At 43.2% G+C, this 14,206-nt stretch overlaps 1 protein-coding gene across 1 annotated transcript; it reads right to left on the reverse strand.

Moving 5' to 3' along the window:
* Window positions 1–10,752: 10,752 nt before the first annotated feature.
* Window positions 10,753–12,618, reverse strand: LOC122890916 (cationic amino acid transporter 3-like). Its single transcript, XM_044226357.1, is given in 2 exon segments — window positions 10,753–11,166; window positions 11,230–12,618. Coding segments are annotated over 2 exon segments (1,803 nt in total).
* Between the last annotated feature and the right edge of the window lie 1,588 nt (window positions 12,619–14,206).

Consider the following 14,206-nt stretch of genomic DNA (forward strand, 5'->3'; position numbering starts at 1 on the left):
TCTGGACCTGAAGGTCAACCCAGGTGCCCAGGAGTCTGAGTATCTGCCTGGTCTGCAAGGGGAAGGCCGTGCTTGGTTACCAGAGCATGAATGGCTAGAGAACACTTTGGAGCTCTGTGCACACAGCAGGTGTGTAATAAGTGTGAAACGGCCCACTGAGGAGCTGCAGTTAGGTTGGTGAGGGAGGGTGGAGGAGAAGGAATGAGGCTGGACTAGTCTGAAATGTCTCCTCCCCATTCTCCTCCCTTCCCCTCTGGGCCACCTGGAGAGAGTGTGTTCTAATTCAGACCCTGAACCTGGCATCCTCCCTAGGCTGAGGGGGTGTCCTCCTCTCCATCCACTCCATCCAGCCCAGCTCAGGACACCAGGACACCCACCCCTAAAAGCCTAGTCACTGTTCCCCCACCCCATCTATACCACACATTTTCTTTTCAGTCAGGACTCCCAGATCTTGGACCCCTCACCAATCAGCCTGAATGTCCACATTCTGGCAAAATCTAAGTGAGCTCTTGAAGCTCCTGAGCCCCTGCAGTCACCCTAGTCATCTTTAAACTTCAGCCAGCAACCTGAGCCCACATAATTACTAATCTTTCTTAGTATACCTATAGTTTGCATACCCAAAACATGTTATCCCAAAAGGAAGCAGGGTCAGGAAAGGGTTAGTGGCTGGAAAAGCTGCAGGTCTCAGATTCCTCTTACCCCCGCCCCCCTCCAAGCCTTTGTGAATGGAACCCATGCTCTGCAAGAGATCTAAAGGAGCACTTCCAACCTGTCCCTGGAGGAGTGGGAGAGGAAAGGGAAGGAAGACCCCGGTAATAAACGAGTTAGCTGAGGCTGCTGGGATACTGGGGGACTGTCTGCTCCTCACAGCCTGGGTTTGCTTCAGCCTTGGAGCAGGGAACCAGGGATGACCAGGGTCCGGTGGTCTCTAAAGTCAAGTCCAAAAGCCCTGAGCAGCTCCCCCAAAGAGAACAGAGCCCGGAACCCACTGAGACTGTGCTGGGAGGTGAGAGGGGGTCTCTGTGACAACAGTTAGTCTCTTTGTGAACTTCTGCCTCCATCTCTTGCCCAGCTCCTCACATCCTGGGTCATTATTTTAGAGGCCTTTACCTTGATCTGTCTCCAAGTCTCCAGCAAGACCAAACCTCTTAATCCCTGTTTTGTCTGCAGACTCCTAGGCTGGAGAAGAGGGGACAGGGTCCATTCTGAGGCAAGGGGAAGGCCCTGACTTCCTCTCTTCCCAAAACAGGGGGGAGGTTGGGAGTTGGACCAAAGAAGGAACCAATCCTAAGCTTGGGTTGACAAACACACACCCTGGTGGGAAGGCTTTTATTCTCCTTCTGATTTTCTTGTTATTATTCTTCGGATTAGAAACTGAATTAACTCATAATCATAGTAGGGTAAATATATGACAGTGACTATAAAGGACGGTCCTAGCCTCACTGTCTAAACAAAATTCCTTGTTATTCTTGTTCACGAGACCCTGTTGATTTCCTTTGTGGGTTTATCACACTCTGGAATTATTGAACATTATATTTGTTTTCTAGCTTACTGTCTATATCCCTCTAGGAAAAGCTCTATATTTCAATGGGAAAAAGAATGAACAATGACTAAATATGTTATGTGGGAATAAATCCCACATAACATATTCCTAATAAAATGATCCATACCTGAAAGCATCATGTACAGACCTACAGTCACAGTAATTATCCTTTCTCAGTTTTCATAGTACCTCTTCTTCCATACATCTCTTCATGGGCTCTTTCCCCATTTTATACCACACCTGAAAGTTATTTAGCAATTCTATACGTATGTGTTAAGCTGAATGGAGAGAATATGAAAATATACAGGGCACAGTGTCCCCACTCCAGAAGCTTACAGATGAGTGAGGGAGAAAGAGAAGATGCAGGGTAACTACAGCTGAACACAGTGCAGAGAGACCACTATGGTGAGAGTGACACAAAGGAGTAGGAGAGATCAAAGGAAATAAATTTCTTCAGAGGCAGATAATCCAGGACGGCGTAGGCAGAGGTAACATTTATAGTGGACCTTGAAGACTGGTTGATGATTGATGATTTCAGTAGTCAGAGATTGAGAGGACAGAATTCCAAGGAAAGACATTGCTACTGAGAAGGATTTCTTCACTTTGGGCATCGTTTGATATTAAACTTCTGTTCATCATGAGAGAGTGAAGTGCAAGGATCAGTAAAACTTAAGATAAAACTACAGAATCTGGAGTCTTTGAATACAGAAGACAGGAGGCAGGACCTGGGTCCCAGCTCAGGGTCCATATCTCTTCACTTCTCTTGCACCTGATCTTACTGAAGGGGCAATAGAGTAGAATAGAAGAGGGTACCCATTATGCCTCCATCTATATAACTTTCATCTCCTCTTATCCCAACTGAGTTCTTTAGTAAGATTGAAAGGATTTCTTTTTTTTTCCCAATTTATTTATTTTCAAAAAAACAGTATTCATTATTTTTTCACCACACCCAGTGCTCCATGCAAGCCGTGCCCTCTATAATACCCATCACCTGGTACCCCAACCTCCCACCCACCCGCCACTTTAAACCCCTCAGACTGTTTTTCAGAGTCCATAGTCTCTCATCGTTCACCTCCCCTTCCAATTTACCCAAATTCCCTAAAGGATTTCTTAATCTCATTCCTGAGAAGAGCACAAAGCACATGTTACACAAATTAACTTAAGTAATTTGCATACCCTGGGAAAAGGAGACACCCCTCCTCCTTCCATCTTCATAGTCAATTTTCCTAGATCTTCTGACACAAGATGTCCATAAATATCTATATTTCCTCCTCCTCTGGACAAAAGTGTAGGATGTAAAGTAAAGTTTGTCATAAAAATCGCTCACAAAACAATCTGCCAAGCACTGGTGGGGGCAGGTGGAGGAGGGGCTTCCTGGGCTGTGTCTGCCTTCAAACCACGTGCAGGTCCTGCCTCCTGCTTCTAGGAACTTTGCTTCAGGTTTCTAAAGAAGGAAACAGAGACATTCAACTCCTCTTACTGTCATTGTTTCTGTCAGAGCTCACTGCATTTTATGAAATTAGCTCCACAAATGACCAGTTTCTCAGAATCTCCGCTCTAGATTCCTTAATGAGTACAATTTTTAATTGTCTCTTCCTGGTGTGGCTCAAAGAGAGAGTCCCACTTGGAAGGGAAGAGGTAAATACAGTGGCTTCTTCCAGGACTTTCCCTGAGGAAGTTGTAGGGGAGAGGAGGTGTTCATGTACGGGGTGTGCCTGTAATTGCAGCTGTGTCTGAAGTTAAAGGGTAAAACACAGGAGTGGTTTCCCTGCGGCTGCTGTTGCTCTTTCTCTATGAACCTCGTCTGGCTGTAGCAAATGGATAAGGCTCCACAGCAGCCCAGCATCTTAGCCATGAATTTCTCAGAAGGAAACTTATTAGGGTTTCCTTGGGAGGTGATGGAAAATAAATATCAGGGTTTGGGAGAAACACTCCAAGCATGGCCAGGATTGAAAGGCTCCTGGTTCCTTAGTGCTGGTTGAAACCTTCAGGGTTTGTGTACCTGCACACACACACATACACACATATACGTGCACACACACACACTCATGATACCCACTAAGTCTAAAAATATGCTCATGTCTGTAGACATACCAAGAGAAACATACCCCACTCCTTGATGCATATTTCTACTCAAATTTCAAACAAAAATGTCCACATAGTTGGCACACACATGACTTTCAATGAGGAAATTTATGACGATATGTACCCAGCATTGTCCCCTTTCCAGGCTCCTGACCACAGGGTGGGGCCCAGGAGAGATTGTCTGAGTATGTGTCACCAAATGTTTCTCTGACTACATGCCACAAAACACATAGAAATTTTTTTCTCATTGTTCACTATTGGGAATTATCCACTGTCTTTCAGTTATCTCTATGCCATCAAGTTTCAGTGATCAGCAGGCCCTCACTGAGCTGATACTCCATGCAGAGTATAGCTCAGGGGTTGCAGGTACAAGACTTTGCTCAAATTTTGTACAAATCCAAGCTTCACTATTCACTTTGCACAAATGACTGAACCTCTCTGAGCCTTAGTTTCAACTTTTGTAGAATGAGCACAACAATACTCACATCATTCAACATTATATAAAATAGGTGATTACGGAAAGTGGTTGGAGTACTCAGCAAATGGTAGCTATATAATCATCATCATCACTTTGGGGCTGTGGACATAGAAGAAGTAATGCATGAGAGAGATGTTCCTTACCCTTAGGAGCTTTTAAAATCTCCTATGACACAAGATGAATACAGGGAGAGAGGAAGGACCGGTAACCCTAAAAGTCTGTTTGAGTCCTAATGTTCAATATATTCTTTAGGAGTGTTAGTAGAACTGGTGGCAGATTTCAGTGTTCTAAGAAGATTGTGTTTTTTCTTCTGTCATTCTTCACCCCCATGCTTCACCACCTATATACTCTACACATCTACCCCATTCTCTCATTTAAGAAGTTGACTGGATAATTTGTGGGATAACAAAGATTTTGAGAGTTCATTGTGTCCATTTCCCTGTTTCTGGGCAGGAGCCCATCAGAGGCAAGCCACAACCAAGTTGAGACAGCTATGCACAAGGCCACAGAGCCTGAGCTCTCCCATGTCGCCCATCACCCTCTGATCTCGGAAAATTCTTCCTTATGTTCAATCTCCATCTATTTTCCTTTAATACTGGCTTCTGTTTATCACCTATTCTTATTGGGGATGAGGTACACAAACCCTTGAAAGGCTAAGAAAATTCTCCAGTGGAGGCACCTGGGTGGCTCAGTCAACTGGGTTTGGTTCAGGTCACGATCATGGGGTCCTGGGACTGAGACCCACATCGGGCTCCATGCTCAGTGGGAGGTCTGCTTCTCCCTCTCTCTGACTCTCCTCCCCCAACTTGTTTGTTTTCTGTCTTTCAAAAAAAAATAAAAGAAGAAAAGAAAATTCTCCAATGCCCACCTGGTAACATTGTTCTACTGCCCATCAATCCAGGTGTCTGGAATTACTGATCTCATATAGTTTGTTATTAACCGATTAAAAACATCAATGATCCCTTAAAAAGAATAATTTTGTCCCTAGTATGGCATAACCCCTTATGTAGACATCTTGTCTCTCCTGAAATCTTTTGAAAGATGAAATTTGCTTAATTTCTGGGACAGATAGTTAAGAATTCATATTTCATCCCCCAACCTCCGCAGACTCCTCAATTAGTATCATCAGGTTATCACTCATTTGATTAAGGGACAGTACAACTCTGAGTCAGAGCATGACTAATATGATCTCCCTAAGCCCTTTCAGGCCATCATATGAAGGAGGGGAAATAGTATTGGCAGCAGTCACCACCCACCCAATGTTTTCCCCAGAGGAGACCTGAGAACCAGGCAGACATGATTGAGGACACCACAAGCTTTTTACCCACAGTGGGCAGAGTGCTAAACCCTGCCATAGTGACTGGTATGGGAGTCCTGGAGACAGGCAGGCAGTCAGACCCCACACTTCTCCCTCTTCCCCAAATTCAACTCCCCAGGTTAGGCCCCTCCTCTTGTGTTCCCAGTTCCAAAGTTCTCACACCTTCCATAGTGCCCATCTGAGGCCAGACACCTGTAGGTATTTCTCAAACCTAAAAGACCTTACAAATCACTTGGAGCCTGTTAAAAATGCAGATTCTGATTCAGCACGTTGCATGGGGGCCTAGGAGTCTGCATTTCTAAGAAGTTCCCAGGGGACATCCTGGCTGATTGTCCATGGACCACACTTTGAAGAGCACGATATAGATGACTGCAGCAGGTGCTACAACTGTCTCCCAGGAAGAGTACATCTGTCCACACCCTTCTCTCTATCTTCTAGTGACAATGAGAATCCTATCTTATCACTTCCTGATTCAAAAATGTCACTCTGTGGCACAATATGCAACACATAATACAAACTGGGTTCTTAAATTCCCTTCAAATGTATAAACACATGCTTCATAAGAGTCTCATTCTTTCACAAGTCTTTTTTTTCCAATTTATTTATTTTTAGAAAAACAGTATTCATTATTTTTTCACCACACCCAGTGCTCCATGCAAGCCGTGCCCTCTATAATACCCACCACCTGTCTTAAAGTTCCATGTGCCTAGAATTACTGTCCCATTTCTTTTCCAGCACACCTCTTTTATTTCCCAAATTCCTCCATAGACAACCTTCTCCAGAAAGTGTTTCTTGATAAATACCTCTTTCTCAGTTTCAACTCATACCTTCTCTTCCAGAATAACAATGCCTCAATTTCAATCCAGTTATGAATCCTCCTATTTCAGTCCATTTTCCTCCCCATGTAGGGGTATCAATTCTCTCTCCCCAAAGAATTGTAGGTGCTTTCAGAAGGTTTTTGTACCAATCCCTCAAAAAAGCATCTAAATGAATGGGTAAGTATATGGGGAATCTTGCCTCTGGCAGGCTTCCCTGGAGCCACCTGCATCCTTTGGGAAGATGAGAAATCCAGCAAGTAAGAAAGTATCTTCCCTCTCTCCCTCCCAGGTCAGGCTCATAATTACATTAATTATGTAATTAATTATGTAGAAATAATTACATTATTTCTACTGTATAATTACAGTAGAAAAATACTGGCCCTCCTATACCAAAACATAAAACTGACTGCATCGAGAAGGATGCCTCTTGTGCCCTCACTGGAGCCAGTATATCTTTAGGGATTCCCTGGAATTAGGTTGAGCTGGTTGGGCCTTCTATCGATTTCACTCCTTCCATCCCCTCCCCACATTCTATGGCAAGAGATGGAGCAGGGCCAGGGCGGGTCATGTCATGCATTCTCCTGCCCCAGAGATGTAATTTCTCTGTTGCGCTTTAAATGAACAACACTGTTCTTACTATTGGATCAACAGAAAATGTAGAATCTATTCCCACAGGGATAGAGCAGACAGGACAGGCATCAGCATTCAAGCGTAGCCACCCAATGGCAAAACTAGAAATGTCTGGGCAAAGTTTTAGATGCTGGATGCAGGCAGCTTTCTGGATAAAAGAGAAATGCTGTCTGTTGAGGACATCTTCCAGAAGAGAGTTTTAAAGGAATAGCACACTGTTAGCCTGAAGGAAAGCAGAATTTTCTGAACCAAGGAAATACGTCAGTCTCAATTCAATTTAACATGAGTTTATTAAATGCTTATTAGATGCCTGGCCCCTGGCTGGAGGCTCTGGGATTGAAAAAGATACACTACTTGCCTAGGGTCTATAATCGGGAGCAAAAAAACAAAAACAAAAAAAGGGGGGGTAGAAAGACACAGTTAACTGTGGTATGCTATTTAAATTTCAGAATTATTGAGGGAAAATTGACATAAAAAATTGTAAGATATTTAAGTGCACATGGTGTAATTATGAAATGATTCATTATGATTTGCCCACTATGACAGTATTAACAATGGTATTTTAATCTAAATCTTCATTAAATGAAGGTGAGTGTACAAAGGGTGCCTTTGTTTCCCTCACTTCAAATTTACACTTCAAACCTCCCTCTGGTTTTCGACGGGTGGCCCCTGGACCAACAGTATCAGCATCACCAGGGAACTTGTTAGAAGTACAAGTTCTGAGCCCCAACCAGACCTCCTGAATTCCAAACACTGGGGACGGTGCCCAGCAATCTGTTTCCACAAGCCCTCTGGGTGTCATGGCATCCCCTGAGGTTTGAGCAGCACTGAGCAGAATACTATTCCTGGCCACTCTCCACAGGGCCCTTTCTCACTGGGACCTTGATATGATTAATGAATGATTAATGATTAATGAATGGTTAATAAAGTGAAGACATAACACTGAGCATACCTGGTTAGCTTCTTCCAATATTTTGTTGGTTTTCTTTTTTTGTCCACAATGAACCTGCCCACTGGACACATGCAATCCAGCGTGCTCATACAGGAGAATTAATAAAACAGACTCTCTCCTGTGGTGGTAGGCCAGGGATACTCAGCACTTCTTGTGATGAGAAGACTGTCAAAGGCAGTGATGACACATTAGCAAGCCAAGTAAGCTGCAGATCTACAGCTGATGGTTTAATCAGCTATGTCACTGATGTCATGATTATCAGTAAGTTCCAAACACAGGAGAGGGAGATCGGGTGTTATTTATTGAACCTCTTCAGCTCCAACAATGGGTTGTAGTGAAAAGTAGGCATCATGCTGGTTTGGATCATATGCAGTAAGGAGACCTAGTTAAGAGAATAACAGGACAGAAGAACCAGAGGAAATCCTAGAATTTTTTAAGGAAAGGGAACATGAGAAATAACCAGCTGTGACCTCTCCCGCTACACATAAATAAGCAAGGCCTAGAAAAAAACTGAGCACCTTGTTCAAGGTCACATTGCTACTTAGTGGTGGAAACAGGACAAGAACCCAGGACACGTGGCTCTCAGCTGTGTACTTTCTGAGCAGGTCGACTAAAGCAGACAACAGTAGAGAAACTTTAAAGTCCAAGAATGCAGAGGTTGCTAAAAGAAGTATCAACATACTTTCTCTGCATTCCATTTTCAGCATGACAGTGGGCTCATACCGTAAGTTCTCTGTGCTCAGGGGAAAGCTCTGCTTTCCAATCCACCTGTGTATGCTCTGTTGTCCCCTCACACAGCCAAGACTCCAGCTACACAGCCTGCTCAGTGTGCTCTAAACACAGCTTCATTTTCCTGTGCTTTTCATCCTGGTGTTCTCACTGCCTACAATCTCTCCCTGCCGCCCAGATGTGACAAATCCCAACTCAAAAGCCATTCCTCTATAAAGTGTTCTCTGATTTTACCATCAACTCTCACTTCTGTGCCAGCCACACTGATCATCCTCCACTCTGAATTCCCAAGACACTCTATTTGTATATTATCTACGACAACATTCTACTTTGTGTTACAGCTATGCTTTACCCCTTGTATTCCAATATAAGCATCTTAAGGGCAGGATCATATTTCATCTATTTGGGGGGTATCTTTTTCTAGTTTCTTTTTTTTAAAATGTAAGTATAATGAACATGCAATGTTGATATATTATTACTCACAGGTGCACAATACAATGGTTCAACAATTCCACACATTTCTCAGGGCTCATCAAGATTAGTGTACTCTTAATTCCCTTTATTTAAATCACTCATTCCCCAACCCATCTCCCCTTTGGCAACCATGAGTTTGTTCCCTTTATTTAGGGAACTAGGTTGTTGTGGTTTTGGTTTATTTGTTTGTTTGTATTTTGGTATTGCTGTTTGTCCTTTTTCATTTTTCATCTTAATTTTCTTATTTCTTTAATTCTACATAAGAGTGAAAACATACGGCATTTGCTTTTCTCAGACTGACATATTTCAATAAGCATTACACCCATCCAGTCCATCCATGTTGTTACAAACGGCAAGATTCCATTCTTCTTTATGGCTGAGTAATAGTCCATTGGATATACATATAGACCACATCTTCTTTATCCATTCCTCTATTAATGGACGTTTGGGTGGCTTCCATATCTTGGCTATTGGAAATAATGCTGCAATAAACATGGGGTGCATATGTATTTTCAAATTCATGAAACAAAAATGCTTTTGCACAGAAAAGGAAACTATCAATAACAAAAAAAGTCAACCTACTGAATAGAAGATATTTGCAAATGATTTACAGTAAGGGGTTAATACTCAAAATATGTAAAGAATATACACAACTCAATACCAAAAAACAAAAAATACGATTAAAAAATGAGCAGAGGACCTGAATAGATACTTTTCTGAAGAAGATATACAGATGGCCAACAGACACAAGAAAAGACGCTTGGTATTACTAATCATCAGGGAAATAGAAATGTACTATATGTTAGCTAACTGAACATTAAAAAATTAAACCTATTAAACTCTTTTTTAAAAGTGCAACCAGATTTGACTTTATACCTGTCATGATGGCTAAAATCAAAAAGACAAGAATAACAAGTGTTGCTAAAGATATGGAGAAAAGGAAATCCTCATGCACTGTTGGTGGCAAAGTCAATTGGAGCAGGCATTATGGGAAACAGTGTGGAGAGTCCTCAAAAAATTTAACACAGCACTAACTTATGATCCAGTAATTCTGCTACTGAATATTTTCTTAAGTGATCTCTACAGCCAATGAGGAGCTCAAACTCACCAGCCTCAGAGCAAAAGGCATACTCTACTGGCTAAGCCAGCTAGCCACCTCCTTCCCTGTGGATATTTAACCAAGGAAAATGAAAGCATGTGTTTCAAGTTTCTTTTAATACTACTTTTGTAAAAGCCAGTGAGCAACTATGGACACAAAGGAAAAGTAGAAATTACAGGTGCCTGGGTGGCTCAGTTAGTTAAGCATCTGCCTTCAGTTCAGGTCATGATCCCAGGTCATGGGCTTGATCCCTGCATTAGGCTCTCTGCTCTGTGGGAAGCCTGCTTCTCCCTCTGCCTGCTATGTCCCCTGCTTATGTTCCCTCTATAGCTGTGTCTCTCTCTATCAAATCAATAAATAAAATATTTTTTTAAAGTAAAAAGTAAAAAAAAAAAAGGAGGGGAGAAGAGCAAAGACACATCCTTTACTATATCATAAATCCAAAGCTCTATTAGTGTTCCCCCACCAGTATCTCATAGGAGCCCTAGCTTTCCATGTGCTCAAGAGTACTCCCCATTATTGTGTAGGGGAGCCAGTCTGCATTCACCGGTGATGATGTCAAGCCAAATATGTACTGGTACTTCTGAGTTCACTGCTGAGTCTACAGTTTGGGCCTTTAAGTGGGATCAAGTAACCAGGCTTTGCTGGATCCCATAGCCAAAGTAGAGAGCAAACCCAATCAGCATCCAGACACCAAACCAGGCCCAGGTGACAGCTGACATCTGCGTCATAAGGCAAACATTCACAAAGATGCTCAAGAGTGGGAGGAGAGGCACAGCAGGGACCTTAAATTGAAGGCGAGTGGAGCTCTGTGGCTGTCTCCAGATGACCCCAGTGATCCCAGTGATGAGCACCAGGAGCAGCACAACCATGGTGACCAGCACTGGGTTTCCAGAAAGCAGACTTGGCCAGTGGGCCAGCACCAGGCAGAGGAGAATCAGCAGCAGAACAAGCAGTGAGGAGCAAACATAGACAATCTGGCCAGAGAGTGGAGTGGGGATGGGGCTGCCTGGAAAAAATAGTCTCCTGAGAGTCAGCTTCTCTATTGCATGTGCAGTTTTCCCCTGCACCTGTATTTCATTTCCCCCATTCTCCTGTTTCACCTCTGTTTCATTTTCCTCATTCTCTTCCTGTACTTTTGTTTCAATTTCCCCATTCTCTTCCTGCACTTCTGGTTGATTTTCCTCCTTCCTCCTCTCAGGCTAATACCTGATGATGAGAACACAAAGAGCTACCTGCGAATAAGATATCAAGGCCTCAAATGTCGTGAAGTGCAGAAGATCCTTGAGTCCAAAGAAGAATACCATGATTGTTGCAATACTGCCAAAGATCACAGTGGATATGATACGGGCATATGTGTTAGTATGGATCCTGGCAAGAAAAGGGAACAAGATGTTGTCCTCTGCCATCATGCGTATCCTCCGATGTATACAGAACATAAAGCCCCAATAGGTGTTGACAAGAATACTAAAGAAAATTGCAAAAGCTAGAACATAATAGGCAGGGACCCAGCCAATATGGAGAAATGCCTCAGGCAAGGTGCTCCCAGGTCGAAGCTGGTAGTAAGGAACCATGAGTGTAAGTGCCACAGAGACACCAAAATACAGCAAAAGGCAGATGAGCTGTGAAATCACAATGCCCATGGGGATGGAACGCTGGGGATTGTGTGATTTTCTGACTCTGGTAACAATAACGCCAAAACCTATAAATGCATAGAAACAGGTAGCTGATCCACGGAAAATGCCCTCAAAGCCAAAAGGGACAGATCCTCCAGAGCCAAGAGGGCCCAAGCTAGAGGTGCCATTGAGTCCAGCCAGTATGTAGTCCTCTTCTGTGAGTTTGCAGTTGTGCAAGTCCCCCTTCATGAAGCCAGAGATGATGAAAAAGCTGAGAACCAAAACCTTCACCAATGTGAACAGTCTGTAAACTATGACAAACCCACTCCAACTCGTAGATTGCAGTTCCATGAACAAAACCAGAAAGATGACAAAAACGTAGCGTAGATTTTCTGCAATGACTTGGGGAACATACTGTGAGATGGTCTCTTGCTGGGTCTCAGAGATGTGGTGTCCAATGAAGATGTCAAAAGTTAAGATCCAGGCCTGGACCACAATGAATAAATCAACAACAAGGGAGAGGATGACATTCCAGCCAGAGATGAAAGCCCAGAGTTCACCTAAAGTGATGTAGCTGTAGAGATATGCAGAGCCAGAATGGGGAACCCGGGCACTAAACTCTGCATAGCACAGCCCAGCCAACAGTGATGTTAGACCTGCCACCAAAAAGCAGATCACAATGGATGGTCCTGCTTGATTCCTGGCCACCTCATTAGCCAGGAAGTACATACCAACACCCACTGTGTTGCCCACACCCAGGGCCACTAAATCCAGAGTCCTTAGCTTTTTGACAAATTCAAACTCATACACTTCTTTCTCCAGTGGACGTCTGCTTACCAGCTTTTGACCAAACCTGCGAAGTGCCTGACGCAGCATTCTAGAGGAACTGAAGAAGATTCTAAGGATTAGGGAGCTGTAGAAAGCCCCTGGAGCCAAGAGTGTCGAATCTGGATCAGTGAGGCTGAGTTAAGCCAAGTTGGATTGGGGTTGCCGAGGTCCGTTGCTCAGGTTTCAAAGCCGCTGCTTCCTATTTCTTTGGGTACATGCTATCCTTCCAGAATGCCTATGAAAACAATGCATTTTTACTGAACAATGGTGTTCAACCAAACAACCAAAAATCAAAGGTCACGTGTAACTTGTCGCATCCCAAAAATCATAGAAACTGACACTAGGGGTAAGAGGGAATCACACACAGGATTGTGTGCTTGTTATATGATTTACCAAAAAGAACAGGAGATAGATAATGAGTGTTAATTCTTTTTTTTTTTTTTAACATTTTATTTTTTTTTCTCCCAATTTATTTATTTTCAGAAAAACAGTATTCATTATTTTTTCACCACACCCAGTGCTCCATGCAAGCTGTGCCCTCTATAATACCCACCACCTGGTACCCCAACCTCCCACCCCCCCGCCACTTCAAACCCCTCAGATTGTTTTTCAGAGTCCATAGTCTCTCATGGTTCACCTCCCCTTCCAATTTACCCAAATTCCCTACTCCTCTCTAACGCCCCTTGTCCTCCATGCTATTGGTTATGCTCCACAAATAAGTGAAACCATATGATAATTGACTCTCTCTGCTTGACTGATTTCACTCAGCATAATCTCTTCCAATCCCGTCCATGTTGCTACAAAAGTTGGATATTCGTCCTTTCTGATGGAGGCATAATACTCCATAGTGTATATGGACCACATCTTCCTTATCCATTCATCCGTTGAAGGGCATCTTGGTTCTTTCCATAGTTTGGCGACTGTGGCCATTGCTGCTATAAACATGGGGGTACAGATGGCCCTTCTTTTCACGACATCTGTATTTTTGGGGTAAATACCCAGGAGTGCAATTGCAGGGTCATAGGGAAGCTCTATTTTTAATTTCTTGAGGAATCTCCACACTGTTCTCCAAAGAGGCTGCACCAACTTGCATTCCCACCAACAGTGTAAGAGGGTTCCCCTTTCTCCACATCCTCTCCAACACATGTTGTTTCCTGTTTTGTTAATTTTGGCCATTCTAACTGGTGTAAGGTGATATCTCAATGTGGTTTTAATTTGAATCTCCCTGAGGGCTAATGATGATGAGCATTTTTTCATGTGTCTGATAGCCATTTGTATGTCTTGATTGGAGAAGTGTCTGTTCATATCTTCTGCCCATAATGAACTCCTCAAACTCAACCCACACGAAACAGACAAACACATCAAAAAATGAGTGTTAATTCTTAACGTATGGAATCTTTCTACACTATTTGAGGTGTCCCCAACCCACACACTGAATTCCTTCATTAAGAAAACATTCAGAATTGGAAGGGGAGGTGAACCACGAGAGACTATGGACTCTGAAAAACAGTCTGAGGGGTTTGAAGTGGCGGGGGGGTGGGAGGTTGGGGTACCAGGTGGTGGGTATTATAGAGGGCACGGCTTGCATGGAGCACTGGGTGTGGTGAAAAAATAATGAATACTGTTGTGCTGAAAA

Source organism: Neovison vison, chromosome 12 (genome assembly GCF_020171115.1).
Source record: "Neovison vison isolate M4711 chromosome 12, ASM_NN_V1, whole genome shotgun sequence".
NCBI classification, from domain to species: Eukaryota; Metazoa; Chordata; class Mammalia; order Carnivora; family Mustelidae; genus Neogale; species Neogale vison.